This window comes from Zalophus californianus, chromosome 4, assembly GCF_009762305.2.
Source record: "Zalophus californianus isolate mZalCal1 chromosome 4, mZalCal1.pri.v2, whole genome shotgun sequence".
NCBI classification, from domain to species: domain Eukaryota; kingdom Metazoa; phylum Chordata; class Mammalia; order Carnivora; family Otariidae; genus Zalophus; species Zalophus californianus.
This window is the reverse complement of record NC_045598.1, coordinates 175,138,461-175,153,957: the sequence shown is the minus strand read 5'-3', so window position 1 is coordinate 175,153,957 and position 15,497 is coordinate 175,138,461. Positions and strand designations below refer to the sequence as shown.

The 15,497-nt window shown below is 52.2% G+C and overlaps 1 protein-coding gene across 11 annotated transcripts in view; it reads left to right on the top strand.

Annotated features, from left to right (window-relative positions):
- Nucleotides 1-15,497, top strand: part of MTSS1 (MTSS I-BAR domain containing 1) — a 159,344-nt gene that overhangs the window by 137,213 nt on the left and 6,634 nt on the right. For 6 of the 11 annotated variants that reach the window (XM_027606111.2, XM_027606065.2, XM_027606100.2 and 3 more), the window contains 5 exons: nt 5,947-6,104; nt 7,529-7,636; nt 8,919-9,016; nt 10,901-11,111; nt 14,898-15,017. In XM_027606111.2, coding sequence (XP_027461912.1) covers nt 5,947-6,104; nt 7,529-7,636; nt 8,919-9,016; nt 10,901-11,111; nt 14,898-15,017 — 695 coding nt within the window. The remainder of the gene's footprint in view (nt 1-5,946; nt 6,105-7,528; nt 7,637-8,918; nt 9,017-10,900; nt 11,112-14,897; nt 15,018-15,497) is intronic. The other 5 variants (XM_027606139.2, XM_027606094.2, XM_027606129.2 and 2 more) reach the window with 1 other exon arrangement.

Sequence of the window (15,497 nt, the reverse complement as noted above, 5' to 3'; positions counted from 1 at the left end):
ACGTGCTGTATAGACCTTCCGTGGATGGGAGTGGTCTTGCATCTTCCTTCAGGTGCAGGCCTAGGCACAGGTGAGCCGGCTGACCGGTCACAGCCTTTTTACCACGTTCAAGACGTGACTTTCAGGACCGTGAAGCCCTTGTAGGCTCCTTGGCTTCTAGAGAATTCTTCTGTGACCATGTGCATTTGGATTAGGTAGTGACCCAGCTGGATGCCCACGAACACCTGTGGCTGTTGCTGTCCAGGGGTGGGATGACCGTGGCCAGGGCTCGGGAAGTGGCCCCAGGGATGGAGAGAGGCAGGTGGGTTCAAGAGCTTTTTAGGGGAAATGTGAGAAAGAGGAGTTGAAGGGGAGGCAAATTTCAGGCAAGCAGGTGATGGATGGGAGAGCGTGTCCTTGACCACGGAGGAGGACTCCTTTCAGTGACCAAGGATCCTGAGACACCACGGGTTGGCAGGGGACATTTCCTAGTTGTCCTCTGAGCCTGTCTTCGCTTTGATTAAATAGCTGATTGCTCAGGGGCCAGCGAATCCTGATGGATTCACCCTGATGAATGTTGGGATGTTATGCATTTCTGCACTGCACAGAGGACATGGAACTGAAAGCTCCTTTGAAACAACCCCGTGTGCCCTGCACGCTGTCCCCTGCTGAGGCGCGCAGGGCGGGGAGGATGGCTTCAGACGTGCTGATAGCACTGGACACAGGGTGATCACCACACACGGGCGCTGGGCTGACTGCCTCCTGTGAATGACCTCCTGTGGCCTCCAGACCACCATGCGAGCTAGGGACGGTCATTTACATCTCACAGATGGGGGGACATGGAGGGCACAGCCTGGTGAAAGAATAAGAGAAATTGAGTTTGAAAATGCTAAGTCAAAAAGCCTTCAATCTGGTCTGATCAGATCTATCAGTCTTTTGATTTCCGGTGGTTTTCCCTTTGGGCAATCACTCAAAAACTGCTACAGGATAGCAGAGCGGAAGATTTATACCCGGATGACAAGGACAGCCGCCTTTTGATGGGAAAGGGGAATTATCATTCCAGTTCCCACCCCCAGCCTCACCTTGCACGTCCATTTCCGTATTTGTATCCCAAATTTCAGTATTTCTGTCCCATATGATTCGTGAGCTAGAACAATATGAACAAGTGGGTGCCTCCGATGAAGTGCTGTTGTGTGTGTGTGCACACTCGTGCGTGTGTCAGGGGCAGGTGGAAGTCACTTTGTGGGATTCTGCTGGTTTCCCTGTGCTTCTGTCTCAGGAGAAAGAGATGACTTCGGGTATTTTCCTGACGGTGGTCTTGACCCCGTGTGTCCTGGGCTGGGTCTTCCCTGTCAGAAAGCCCTTTGTCTGAGAATGTGTCTAGCTTGGTTCAGCCCCCGGGCTCAGGTGTGGGCTACAGTGTGTGTGTGAACGGCTGGGAGGTTCCGGATCATGCTCATCACAGTTGACTGGCTTTTTCCTTTGGGCTGTTGAGGACACAGAGCACGTAGCTACTGGCAGCTTGTGTGCAGGGTTTATGCTTGCTGTGAGCCTGAAGTAGAGAGCATGGGCCTCTGAACAAGAAAGACCTCCGGGTGGAGTCTGGCCGTGCCCATTCCTAGCTTGGTGGCTCTCCGCAAGCCACTTTGCCTCCCTTGGTCTCAGTTTTCCCCTCTGTCAATGGGGGGTATTAATTCCTGCCTTGAACATTGATGCAAAGATTAAGGAAAATAAAACGTAAAATGTTTGGAAGATACAGGATCTTCCTATCATTCCAGACAGCTTTGTAAACTCTCCCTACTTAATTAAAATAAAAAATGAAATCCTTTCTCCTTTAAGGATGCTGCTTTGGCCCATGACATTTGTGCCCATTATTGGTACTTTGTCCCAGCAGCATTTTCTGTAAAGAGAACCATCCTATGACTTCTGGGGGAGTAAAGGACTCCTGGCTATTGTTCATTAGAATTCTCCAGCATGAATACAACCAAGGCCTGGAAACTGGCGGTGGGGGGAAGAAATTCTCAAGACTTAAGGTGACTTGGGTTTTAGGGAAAAGGTCGTAAGTGACTCTTTGCCCAGGAATTTTATCTGGAAGGCCCGCTGTGACTGCTTGGCAGTCCTGGGATTGGTGAGTTTTATAGCGTTAGACCCTTTAAGGGCAGGATGGTCAAGGCCACTGAGCAATCTCAGGCCAGGTTTTTCTATCAGTGCCTCATTCACTGGCAGATATCTGGGTGCCTGTCTTGCAGGCACGTGTGCTGGGCAAGAAGGTACAGCACTGAACCGAAACTTCTGCGGGGTTCCCGATCAGTAGGGCAGACTGGCATCAATCGAAGACCTAGAAAAATAAAGATGAAATTTGTACTGGGAGGAGTGTCCTGTGGGATCCGTGTAGGGGACTTCTGAGATCAAGTAAGAAAACCCCAGTCGGGTGAGAGAGTTCAAGAAGGACGTTCACGAAGGCAGGAGAGTTGCCAGGTGAACAGGCGCTTAGGTGGGTGCGAGGAGGAGAGCATGTATGAGGATGGGACGGAGCTGGACCCCAGACCCCAGAGAAGGGCCTGTAAGGTGGGGGAAGGAGGGAAGGGAGAGTGTAGCCTGGAAAGGTTCCTGAGAGGCCGCCAGTGGGAGCGCTGACCGGGCATGCCTTGCAGGGCAGGCGGTGTTGAAGACATTGGACTTTTCTTGAAAGCACCGGGAGCTGTTGAAACGAAAGTGGTACTTTGCATTTTGCAAGTGATCTGGCGCTGCCCTGGGTGGGCATAGGAGGTGACAAATTAGGGGACGTTGTAGCTGTCCAGACTAGAGATGGAGGTGACCCAGGGAGGGTGGCCATAGCAGAGGTGAGCCAAGAGGATGGAGTCCAGCCCGGTGGGAGCTGGAGGGGCCGGCTGCGCGGGGTGAGTTGGCACGGGCTCCCCGAACGTTGCCGGCGGGATCCATGAGAACGGGCTTTTGTATGTTGGCTCAGCGCCCATACAGCTCTGGATTGTGTCTTAAAAGCAGTGCAACCAACTAGGACATGGAATAATTTCTTCCACAGTTTTTTAATAAATATAATTATATGTTGTGTTGGTGAATTTAAGAAATACACATTGTGTTTTTAGGTTATGATATATCTGAATGGAAATGTACTCACCATGCCTATAATTGTAGCAGTCTTTACCGATTGTACTTATTTTAGAATACTACAGTTTGAAAGTCTTTTAATTATAATGTAATACATATTTAAGATAACTTTGCTGTAATTATAGAATAATTGAAATTTATATTTACCAGATTAGATGACACTGGGTTCCCGTCACTTTGCATTCCTATGGAGGTATATGCTTAAAAGTCAGTGTTAATTAATTGCAGATAGAATTGTTCCTTATACCCTGTGAAAGGAAGAGAAGAGCCACATTTTCCTGATTTCTTATAGGCTGATATGAAGAGAAATTGCTCCCGTAATCAAAGCACATCCCGGTGGGCTTGGTCAAGCACTGTGTGTTTTAACCTATCTTCCTGGCTCCCCTCCACCCTCGTCCGCTGCAACTGAGAACATTCTGATGCCTGGGGCCCTCCACGTTTTGTTAGAACATCATAGAAGAGATGGAAAGACTTAAAGAGGCCTTAGACCAGCCCCGGAGAGGGGCCCGGTGGTTTTGTAGGCTGCAGAACAGCGGAGAATGTTGAGAAAGCGTCCCAGAGCTTGACTACCAGAGGCTTGTGCTAGGTACACCTTCGGTGTCTATGGATTCAGCTGAACAAATCAGTAATTTAAGAGTGGAAGACAGAGCCCCCATTTCTCATAGGGCCAACAACACCCCAGCCTTCCCTCCTAGAGCATGTGCCCACGGACAGTGGGTATCCTCAGTGGGGAGCACCTGTCCCCTCCCTGGCCAGTCCCCAGTGAGAAGGGGCATGCGCTCTCTTGGGTCCCCTGTCTGCTGCAGATGCGTGGCACCTGGGGTCCGGGGCCAGGTTCATGTGTGGGATGATGCCCCACATCCTTGGGGAGACACCAGAGGCAGTGGTGGGGAACCTGTAGGAGGTGCTAGAATTATCCTGAGGGGTAGGCAGTGACTAACTGGAGGAATGGGTGGGCGGTCAGCTTGGACATAGGCAGGCTCTCCCGTAGGGAATGGTTGGATCAAGTCCCTGCATGGAATTCACTCCTGCCTGTTGTAGACATCTCCGTGCTTTACCCGCCATCCAAGGCTTTTTCAGGGTTGGCTTTTGACTACGGAGGATTTTCCCTCTGCGTGCTCACCTATAACCTCATCCCCGCCCAGGAAGTGCCTTTTCCTTAATAAAATCCAGAGACCTTTTCTGTTGGGATGTTCTTGAAGCCTGACCACCTCTTGCTCCAAATTAAGCTTTCTCATCTGCTTATGAGAGAAAACGTGGAACTTATTCCTACTTTCAAGGCAATTTCCCCTGACCCATTCCTTCTTCAGACCAAATAGCACATTGCATTTAATGTTCTCTACATCTTTTTAAAGAGGGGCAGATGGTGACTGCTCAGGCCCCTTGCCAGGAGGCAAGTGGGGTTCCTTCGTGCGGCTGAGGCCGTGGGGCAGAGGAGAAGGAGTCCAGCCTCCGGGGGGTCAGGCCGTGTGGGCTCTGTCCTGGCTCTCCAGCTTTCCCTGAATGACGCTGGACAAGCCGCTCACCTTCTCGAGGCCTCTGCCTCTACCAAAACAGAAGCAGGTTGGACAACCCCGAAGGCCCCCTCCGTCTCTAACATTCTGTGGTTAAAATGACAATTTATTGAGCGCCTGCTGTATACACACATGGCACTGACATGGGTAGGGGCTGGGCGGGGAGAGTTCCAAGGCCCTGCTCTGAAGGGGTGTAGAAATGTTTTCTCTGTTCAGGTGATAGGCGAAGCCCCTGCGTGGGGACATGAGCACGGAGGCCTTTGAGCTGGGCTCTCGGGTGGTCACCCCCTTGTCCGCACCTACAAATCAGGTCTGCAGTCACCTCTCCTTCTGACACAGTGCCTGTATTTGTCTTCTAGCATAGCAAACCTTTTCTCGAAAGAAGTAGAGTGTAAATATCCTTAGTCTAGGGGCCATACAGTGTGTGTTACGATTCCACTCTGCTGTTGTAGCAAGAGCAGGTATAGTGGTATCTGAACGAGTGGGCGTGGCTGTGTGCTAATACAACTTTATTTATGGAGATAGTTTGCTGACTTTAGAAAGTTCGAGTTTATAAAAGGTTACCGCTCCAAAAAAATAAATAAATAAACGGTTAACACTGTGTCTTAAACTCTAGAAATGGTTGCCTCATCGTAACTGGGTCTGTGGACATGGCCGGGGATTACCTCACAACGGGGCAGGCTCAGCACTGACTCTTCCTTTAGGTTTTCACCAGCGGAGACCTGACTGGAGGTCTTTTTGTTCCTGGGCTTGTTTTATAAGAGGAATATTCAGGACTCTCCACTGGGGAGTTACACTGACTGCCAGGGATTCCCAGGGGCCTCCCCGAGACAGGAGAGCGGAGGCTTGCCATCTTTGTCTTCAGGGACAGAAGCTTCTGCCCAAACAGAGGCTCTTTGATTGCGGCTGACCCAACAAACCAGCGTGTACCCATTTTGGGAAACAACCACAGGCCCTCACCTTATTCATCCCTTAGGCTCTCCGGAATGTTCTAAAAAGAAAGAATACTGTCTGGCTGCCACATCTGGGGTTTTGTTGGCAGAAGTCTCTGTGGGGTTGCACAAGGCAAGCAGGCCAGTCAGGAGGGGTCACCCAGGAAGTCTTCCTGGTCGGGAGGATAAAGGTGCCCTCCGGGCATTGGAAACAACCGGAAATGGCCGGTCCTCAGAAAACAGCAACCTTACATCCTGAGTATTCCTAAATAGTTGTTTTGAGTCTGGGAAAGAGGTGATGTCCACTCCGGCCAGGACTCGAGGGAGGAAGGGCATTTATTTTAGGGCTGGTGTTTCAGCGAGCCACGCTCGGGCCTTTGTTTTGTTTCCAGGGAGAGGCGATATCCAGCCTCAGTTGGACAGTGCTCTCCAGGATGTCAACGACAAGTATCTCCTCCTGGAAGAAACAGAAAAGCAGGCGGTCCGGAAGGCTTTGATTGAGGAGCGTGGCCGATTCTGCACCTTCATTGCTATGCTGCGGCCAGTGATTGTAAGTTAGTGGAAAGCTCTGGAAGGCTTCAGCTGCCAGTTTGGAGGAGACTTTCCTTTATCCATCCACCTGTCCGTGAGTCCTGGGGAATTTGCTGTGTGTCAGGCATCATGATGGCAGAAGTGCTTCCGTCGGCCGGTGACGCTCTCCGGGTCACCGTTCCTTGTTCACGGTTCTTAGCACCGGTTATTCACTTACTCTTTCTCCCCAAGTCAGGAAGGCCTTGCAGGGTGGTTCTTAAGGTGTGGGGGTCCCTAGGTCAGCAGTGTCCCCTGGGAACTGGTTAGAAATGCAGCTTCTTGGGGCGCCTAGGTGGCTCAGTTGTTAAGCGTCTGCCTTCGGCTCGGGTCATGGTCCCAGGGTCCTGGGATCGAGCCCCGCATCGGGCTCCCTGCTCGGCAGGGAGTTTGCTTCTGCCTCTGACCCTCCCCCTGCTGTGTCCCTTTCTTGCTGTATCTCTCTCTGTCAAATAAATAAATAAAATCTTAAAAAAAAAAAATGCAGCTTCTTGAGCCCAACCCAGACCCTCCTGAATCCAAACCTCTGGGGTGGGGACCCAGTCATGTGGGTTTTAAACAAGGCCTCGGGGTGGTTTTGAGACTCGGTGGCGGACTTCAACACCAGTGAGTGACTGTGAAATTAATATGGGAAGATCCTCAATGAATCCATGCAGACTTAATTTTTTTAAGTAAATCATTTGCATGCGATAATTGAGGACTTCTGCTGTCGGCCTTCTTGACGCTGATAAGAAGACACCAGCTCATTTCCCTCAGCGCTAGCAAAATGCCCAAATATGAGTCATGCCTCTGAGCATAGAACCTTTCCGTGGCTCATTCTTGCCCAGGCCTGCAGTCCCAGCTTGGCACTTCAGTGGAGCGGATGACTTCCTTCCGTAGTCTCCTGCTCCTGTCTCGCTTGCCATTTATTAAGTTGGTGGAAAACACAAGAGAGAAGGGGGATAGTTAATGCCAGTGTACACACGTGGGCTGTTACAGAGATCCGTTATCCGATCTGGACCCAAATCACTCCCACCCGGGCCAGCCACTGAAGCGGAGTGACTTCAGAGCAGGGCCTCAGCCCGTGGAGGGGGCTGTGCTGCAGGATCCCGTGAGAATATGCAGGCAGACCATCTGAGCAGATGTGCTAACCACCCCCCCGCCCCCACACTGCAAGGAAGGCCACGTGTTTGCTTTGACTTGCTCACCATGTCTGGGGGGCACAGTCACTCCATAATTATGGCAGATTCCTTTTTCCCTTTCTGTTTCCCAAGAGAGAGGGAAGGTGGTAGTGCCTTCAGCACAGATGTGCCAGTCTCGGGGCACCTTTTCTGAAAAGTTGAAAGCGTTAGACAGAAAAACAGTTGGACCAAGACAAGGAAGTGAATCACTCATGATGACAACATGTTGTGAATTACTCTCCTTCAGGAAGAAGAAATCTCAATGCTAGGGGAAATAACTCACCTTCAGACCATATCAGAAGATCTGAAAAGCCTGACCATGGACCCTCACAAACTGCCGTCCTCAAGTGAACAGGTAGGAGGCGTGGGTTGAGCACTCAGGAGAGCAAACCAAAGACATAAAGGTTCAAGGTCTTGAGGGTTCCTTGAGGCATTATCTCATTTAAAATCCTATTGGTGTTTCACATGGTGATATATAGTCGTCATCACTGCGAGCCATTATAGAGCCCCTGCTGTGTGCCAGGTAGTGTTCTAAGCTCTTTACATAGACTTCCTCAGCTAATCTTCACTATTATTCCCATTTTATAGAGCAGGACAGTGAGGCATGGAGAGATAAAGTCACTTAGCCAGGTTCACCTAGCTAATTAGTGGCAGAACTGGGATTTGAACCAAGTAGTCAAGAGCCCGTGGTCTTAACCATTGTGTTTATCTGTCTTCTAGAAATAAACTCTTATAGGAACATGACAGTGATCTTGGTCATCCCTGTGAACCAGTCTCACTGAATTTCTCCTATTCTAATTAATTAATGCGTGAGGCTCTCTCTTATGAAAAAGATGACATTTTTTTGTGCTTATTCATTTAGTTCACATGACAGTAACATTATATCAGGTGGGAACAGCTGATGAATCACGTGCTGGCTTTTGCCCGTTGTACAAAATTCTTATTGCCTCCCTGGAGAACCAACTCCGAAGACAAACACAAGAGTGTATATTTTCCGTTCTATGAAATTGCTTTTGTTAAAGCTCAGCCGGCGTGCATTGACTCAATAAATAGACATTTATTGAGCATCTACTGTAAGAATGAAAGGTAGACCTCACATTCACGTACTTACTTGTCAGGCGGGGGAGCCAGATGCAGAAGTAACTGCGAAAGAATTGGCTTTTGCTCCTGATTCTGCCAGGTTTTCAAATACCAAGTTGTGGTCAGATAGGGCACAAGTGACCACCGAATATCAAGCAGCTAAAATGCAAGATCAACCAATCCTGAAACCGTGACTGAAACTGTTGTGCTCGAAGGCAAAAATCCTATAAATTCTAGCCTGGATTATAAATGACTCTTGTAAATTGTTTATCTGTAACTGTAAATCAATCTCTCTGTCTTTCTCTCTCTCTTAGACTGATATTCATGGTCCCCTCCCTCCCCCTCCAATTTTTTTTATATTTTTGCTTGTGTCAGAAAAAGGGTGAGGACATTGATGGATTGGTAGTATGGTTCTTTAATTTAAAGAAAGACCTGAACAACAGTTTTTACATTACACCTCTGGATGATGGCAGAATTTTGATGTTACTGGTAAAGATTTGATGGATAACGTTTTCCTGCTCAGCTCCTTGCTTACGCACTTGGCTCTGTCCCCTTAGGTGATTTTGGACTTGAAAGGCTCTGATTACAGTTGGTCGTACCAGACGCCACCCTCTTCCCCCAGCACGACCATGTCCCGCAAGTCCAGCGTCTGCAGGTAAGTCAAGCTGGACCCTGCTCCTCCTGACACACTCGAGAAGCATCTAGAATAGTTCTGCCATCTGCAGAATTGTTTCCTAGCAGTTTTCTGTTTGACCGTTCTTGGCTTGCTGACTGCAGAGTTTACTGGCCTCCTCTTGAAGGATGGAAGGTTCACCATGCATCCCTGATCCTCCTTGGTGTCCTCGACCGACTGATCTTTTTCTTTGACTTTCCGAAGCCAAATGAACTTCCCCTTCTTGTGAATGAATGTTGAGAGTAAAGAGCAGGTTGGATCTGCCAAATTTGTGTCTGGTTGTGTCTCTGTACACACTTGTGTGTGTGTCCTTTCATATTTGAGCGTGTCTGGTAAACAATGAACAGTGATTTCAGACTGAAGATGCTACATCCTGACGTTCCGGAACCTGAAAATGTTGGTTGCTTTAGTGTCCTCTTTTGTAGGCTGTGTGTGTGTGTGTGTGTGTGTGTGTGTGTCTTTGACAAATCTACTGGGTTTTCAGTTTGGTGACCAAGAAAACCATCTCACTGGCATAAAACGAAGCTGCACAAGTATCTTTTCTCAGTGTTAGCTTCAGTCAAAACTCCCATAGCACTGACAGCATCAGCTATGAACTTGGTGGAGCGCAGATGCCCTCTTCTGGCTGATTGGCAGGCTGTGGGGTGGGGAGGGGGGAAGCAGAAATTATGATGATCACCCCCAGCTGCAGTGATTTCCTCTGGCACACTCCCCTGTATCTGTCGGAGCGTCTGCACCAAGTGATTCTAGCGTGGGGCAGTCACACAGCCTTGACCACATTAGCTGTCAGCGTTGGATGAAATTTGACAAGACTCTCTTGCCAGGAGAAGAAACCGCAAACTTTCTAATCCTGGGCTGGGTTGTTTGTTCTCTCCCTTCTGATACTTCTATGACTGTACTTTATATATCAGTTCTGGTGGTTTGGACCACAGAACTCTGTTCAGGTTTCTGGTTTTCGTAATTTGAGTAATTACCGTGCACAGCGTTATTCATTAGGGCTGGAAATGGAAGCAGACAACACCTCCAGGGAGTGTATCACTTCTCGACATCCTGTTGACTGTTCATCTCAGAAGCAAACAGCTTAGCACTGACTCCCTGGTGGTGTTGAAAGCTGCCTGCCTCTCGCCAGGTGTGCTGGTCACACCCAGCCCACAGATATTGTCACAGACTCCTGTGGTCAGGGTAAAGCCATTCATTAAAGCATCAACTTTTTAAATAAGAGGTAAAGCACGGTGACACGGACACACTGAGTTGATTTGCTGATGTTCTTTACGATGGTCTTGAACCAGGTTCATGTAGGATGGAATCACCTTGAGGAGTCCCTTGGCACCTGCACTTCCAAGGCGTCGGTTGTCTGGGTTGACCTTGGTTTCCTGGCTCTAGATGGTCCATCTGAGGGAGACACTCGAATATTCTAACCGGGTGGCGCCACAGCCTCCTGGTTTTTGCTACAGGGTCATGGGATTCTGCGAGCAGCTGAACAGAGACAACTAGCGCCATCTTCTCCTGCCACAGACGTTAGGTCTCTAGCTTTGGTGGTAGATGACGTGGCAGCATCGGGTAGCGCTGGACTCTTTAGAATCATGGGCCTCCATGCTAAGGGCACCTCATGGCACCATCAGAGAAGTGAGTTCTGGCAGACTCCTGGTTGATGATTGCTCCAGTTTTCTCTCCCCTGCTCACGTGAAGAAGCTTTTGTTTGCTAGCTGAATCATCCGGTGGTTTTGAAACCATGCCTTACCGTTGGCCCCACTTCTCTGTGGCAGGTAGCTGACTGCATTATGTTCTGCCCCTCCCCCACCCCCACCCCGTTTTCCGTGTCGCTCCTTCCCCCCCAACGCCTGCCCCCTCTGCTTGCCCCCACAGCAGCCTGAACAGTGTGAATAGCAGCGACTCGCGCTCCAGCGGCTCCCACTCCCACTCCCCCAGCTCCCACTACCGCTACCGCAGCTCCAACCTGGCCCAGCAGGCGCCCGTCCGCCTGTCCAGCGTGTCCTCCCACGACTCAGGATTCATTTCCCAGGACGCCTTCCAGTCCAAGTCACCGTCCCCCATGCCGCCAGAGGCCCCCAACCAGGTAAGGGGGCCCCGGGCTCCAGAAGCGGCTGTGGCGTCTAGTGCCCGGGCCCCTGCCCGTGGCTGCAGCCAGGGGAGGACGTTGGCTCGGACAGACCCCTGCCCTCTTCCCATGAGACACACCTCTGGTCTAAGCTCTCACCTTTAGGTGAGTTGTTTCCCCAAAGGGCGAGAACTCTAAGTTGGGGTTGAAGCCTGTCTCCGTGGTGGTGATGGTCATGTCACCCCGCTGGGTTGGGGAGTTCTCTTGCGCAAGGAGACGGACCACGCTCTGGCGTCCCTGTAAGTGTCCGGCTCAGCATGGTGCTTACGTAACGACACTGGTGCAGAGGGGGGCCCCGCCCCTACCGCCGTCTCCGCTTCCCTCTGAGCGGTGGAGATTCCTGGAAGCCTTCCGGGGCGCTGCCCGGTTCCCTGTCGCAGTTGGTGCAAGAATGAGAATGGATCCTGAGAGGCCTTGCGGATGGCTTCTGTTGGCATTCTGCTCCCCGGAGGAGGGAAGATGGGGAATCTTTCAACCACAGCTGGGTTAGGCGGCGGCGCGAGACCCAGCGCGGCCCAGCCCAGCGGTTGCAGCAGGGGCAGGGGCTGGAGGGGGCATTGGGACGCCCTCCCCCTGCTGCCCTCTCGGTCCCCTCCCCCCCACCCTTATCCCCTAGCGTCAGGGGCCCGGCTTCCCCCTTAGTAAGCGGCCCGCGCGCCATCTGCTGGGGAGCGAGGTGCCTCAGGGCCCGCTGCGCTCCCTGGGGCTGCCCCACAGCCTTTGGTCCGGGAGCCTGTGGACTCAGAAGGTCATGTGCTCGTCTTGTTTATCCAGGTACCCGATTTGCGTCACAGCCCCTGAGTATCTACCGTGTACCCGGCACCACCCTAGGACCCCCCCCCCTCACCCCCCGCATGCTGTCTCTGTCGTCCTTCCGACAGCCACGGGGAGTATTGTTATGCCTACTCGGTTGTGGAGACAGGGCCTCAAGAGATGTGACTTCCCCATGTTGCGCTACCATGTGACCTGCAGGTGGTGGTGGGAGGGCGCAGAACAAGGGCTTCTGGTGCCTGATCCAGAGCCCTTTCTGTTCTTTCTCAGCCGTAAGGTGTTCTTGGAAGTGTTTGGGGGGCACTTCATGGAGAGGAAGCAGCTGCACTGTTGTGGGAATTTAAGCCAGAAGGCTGCTTGCCTGACGTGCCTGACATTGCTGAACCCAGAGGCTCTCAGCTCAGTGGGCCTTCTGGCATTTTCCAGCGCTCTCAGGAGACTCTCGCTCCGTCCTCCTGGGATGGAGACGCGACCTCACACAGAAACATCGAGGGCCGAGAGCCTTGGCTTTAAGCGCTAACATGCTTGTCCTCGCGGGGGCACTCCGGCCTGGTCTGTCAGGTGTCCCCCGCCTGTCGCCCGCCGTGTGCGCACTAAACCACACCTGTGTGTCTTGAAATCAGTGTGACTGGTTGGAAGGAAAACAGGAATGTTCGACTCTTCCAAGGCTGTTCCTCTGCGCGGCCGAATTCTGTGTGTGTTGTTAGCGGACACGGTAACATGGTATGGTGTGCTGACGCTCCTTTCTAAAAAAGGGGAGGCCTTGTGCGCCAGCCTTCCTGTCACACTGTGTGTGTGGATCAGGCTGAAGCGAGTGCTTCTGCCTCCAGCTACGCTGAGGGAAGCAGAAGGTGGCGTGTGGGGATTTACTCAAATCTGAACGCTGGTGCCCAAGATCTGCTTGGCTGGCAACTCTAGGGTAGTCTTAATAAGCTCAGGGATGCTGCAGAATTTAATAGAGAATTCTAGTTTTACAAAAAGGCATTAGGGCTGCGTATAGTTGTGAGGTACAGGGGAGGTTTAAGGAAATCGTACAAATCACATAGGCCGGAGCAGTTATTTAGGACGTGAGGAAGGGAACACACATCTCTAAGGGGCAAGACCCCTTCATTGCTCCCCTCAGTCTCATGGCTCGAAGTGAGTGCCGTGTGATGGAGCACGTTAAGAATTCTCCCGTTTTCCTACCCGGTGCTCTTTTCAAGTCGTACCTTAGTACCTTAGGAACGGGGCTGTGTCTGTGGTGAGGGCCTCATCCTAGGGCTGTCCATTCCATCAGGGTGAGAGGATCTTTAGGAAAAATGAACAGAAGTCAAAGGAAATAGGAACCCACAGCCCTGCGCTGGTTTACGGGCTTTCTTTTCAAGTTGAACAGACTTGAATTGGAGGGACCAAAATGAACAGCCCTGGCAAATTACAGAGATACCCGGCTTCTCTGGACACAGACGCACACATACCCGTACGCTTTCGCCTTATCGTCATCCATTAAAGTCTCATTTTGTCGTCTTCTGTTCGATATTACTGATTCCTAAAGATGAAAGAAATTGAGGTTTAGATTAAGCCCAAGGTTCCTCCACTGAGAAGTGACAGAAATGTTACTTGAATCCGAACCCCTCAAACTTTGGTTCCGGGACCGGTTCACCAGACCCCGAGCTTGAGGGGCCGCCAGGGCACCTGCCACGGAGCCTGTCCTTGCTCTGGTTCCACGGGGCCCCGTGCAGCCGGGTGTCTTCTTGGAGCCTCGCTGCTTGCAGGACGGAGAGCCCGGATGGAGATGGTTGGCAAGAACTTTTCTTTTTCTGGCGGTGAAAGAAGTGGACAGAAACATGAGTCCGGCCTCCTTGGCAGGGGATTCGGGAACACTTTGGGGGAAGTAATAGTAGACCCCAGTAGGGTTGGGCTTATTTAAACTAAAGGACGAGCCAGGGATTGCAGTTAGCTGTGAACAAAACTTACAGCAAATACCTGGGTGTGCCCAAAGCACTATCCCAGGGGACTCAGTTTCTACGGAAGAGATGGTCATTGTCACGCATCCATTCAGTAATTCTGAGCACCTGCCACATGCCAGGACAGGACTAGAAAGTTGAGACGGATTGGTGAGCCCCCTGGCCCAGTCCCTGCCTGAACTGAATGTCAGGAGACTGACCTGGGAGCACAGACCCTGGCCGATGGCGGGGCGGGGCGGCGGGGGGGGGGGCGGATCCCGCAGACTGGAGGTTTAATAAAGATCGCACAAAGGGATGTTGTCCCAAGTCAGACCTCCTTTCTGTAATGGCCCCGATCTCTCCAAATGCTTCCTCCCTCCCTGGATGCCACTGGAAACATTGCGCTGAGCTCAGGGCTTCACTGTCCCAAACCTCAGAATCATTTCCCAGGCAGAGAAACCGAAAAACCTGTCCTGCGAAGATGCAGCTTCAGAGCTGGAAACCGCCCTTCATGGGCGCAGAGGCTGCACGTGACCAAGGGCGAGGCCGGGAGTTGGAGACGTTGGAGCTGAAGCCCAAACTGGGGGGGGGGGGGGGCGGTGTGTGGAGGGGTGCTGGGGTGTCAGTCCTCAGCTAATAGAGGGGCCTGTGCACTTGGGAGATGCCAGAGGCAGCCCTCCCCTGGGACCTGGGCTTGTGGCGTGAGGAGAGATGCCCGAGGGAACGCCGGGAGTTCCCGCCCCTGACCTGCGCCCTGCACAGACTAGACACACCCAAATTGGGGTCCCGGGTGCGGGGTGCTGACAGACTGGCAGGTCTGGGCCTTGCCGCGTCTCTGGCTTCTTTTCGAGGGCTTGGAAGCCTGTGTGTGTGTGTGTGTGTGTGTGCAGTTTTGGGGGAAAAAAATAACCCTAACCCTCTGCTTCTCTCATCCTTCCCTCTTCTGTGTATATGTCTCTCTCTCTCTCTCTGTGCGTGCCCTCCCCCCGCCCCATCTTCTGTTTCGGTTTCCTGCTACTTTTGGTGGCACGTGGTCCCTCCCTGCCGGCAGAACTCGTCCAGCTCGGCCTCCTCCGAAGCCTCCGAAACCTGCCAGTCCGTGAGCGAGTGCAGCTCGCCCACCTCGGTCAGCTCAGGCTCCACCATGGGCGCCTGGGCGTCCACAGAGAAGGTGACCGGCTGGGCCCCCGGCCACTGCGGCAACCCCCCCCCCACCCACCTGCCGCTGGCCCTCACCGCCGGGACCTGAAACTTGAAATCGACCAAAGGCACACCCAGAGCAGTGCCTTTGGGGACAGAGAGAGGGACAAGGCTGAGGGCTTTTTCTTGAATGGGCGCCGGGCTCCTGAGCCATGACCTTGCCGTCGTCCTGAGGGAGAGGAAGGGGTATATGGGGAACTCGGAGGTGGAAGGCTCCTTCCCAGAACAGTGCCGTGTGCTCATCCATCTCCCCCTTGCCCTCCCAAGCCCCCCTCCCCCACCGTGGCCCCCTTGTCGCCGTAGCCACACCGCCCGACGGGACCTCCCGCTGCATCAGAGGCTGTGTGCTTTTCTGCCTTTTTGTTTGCTGACCCCTCCTCCCTCTTCACCCCGATTTGGAATCTGCTCCTGAACAGTGTGATGATTTCGGAAACCTAGAATGAACAGATTT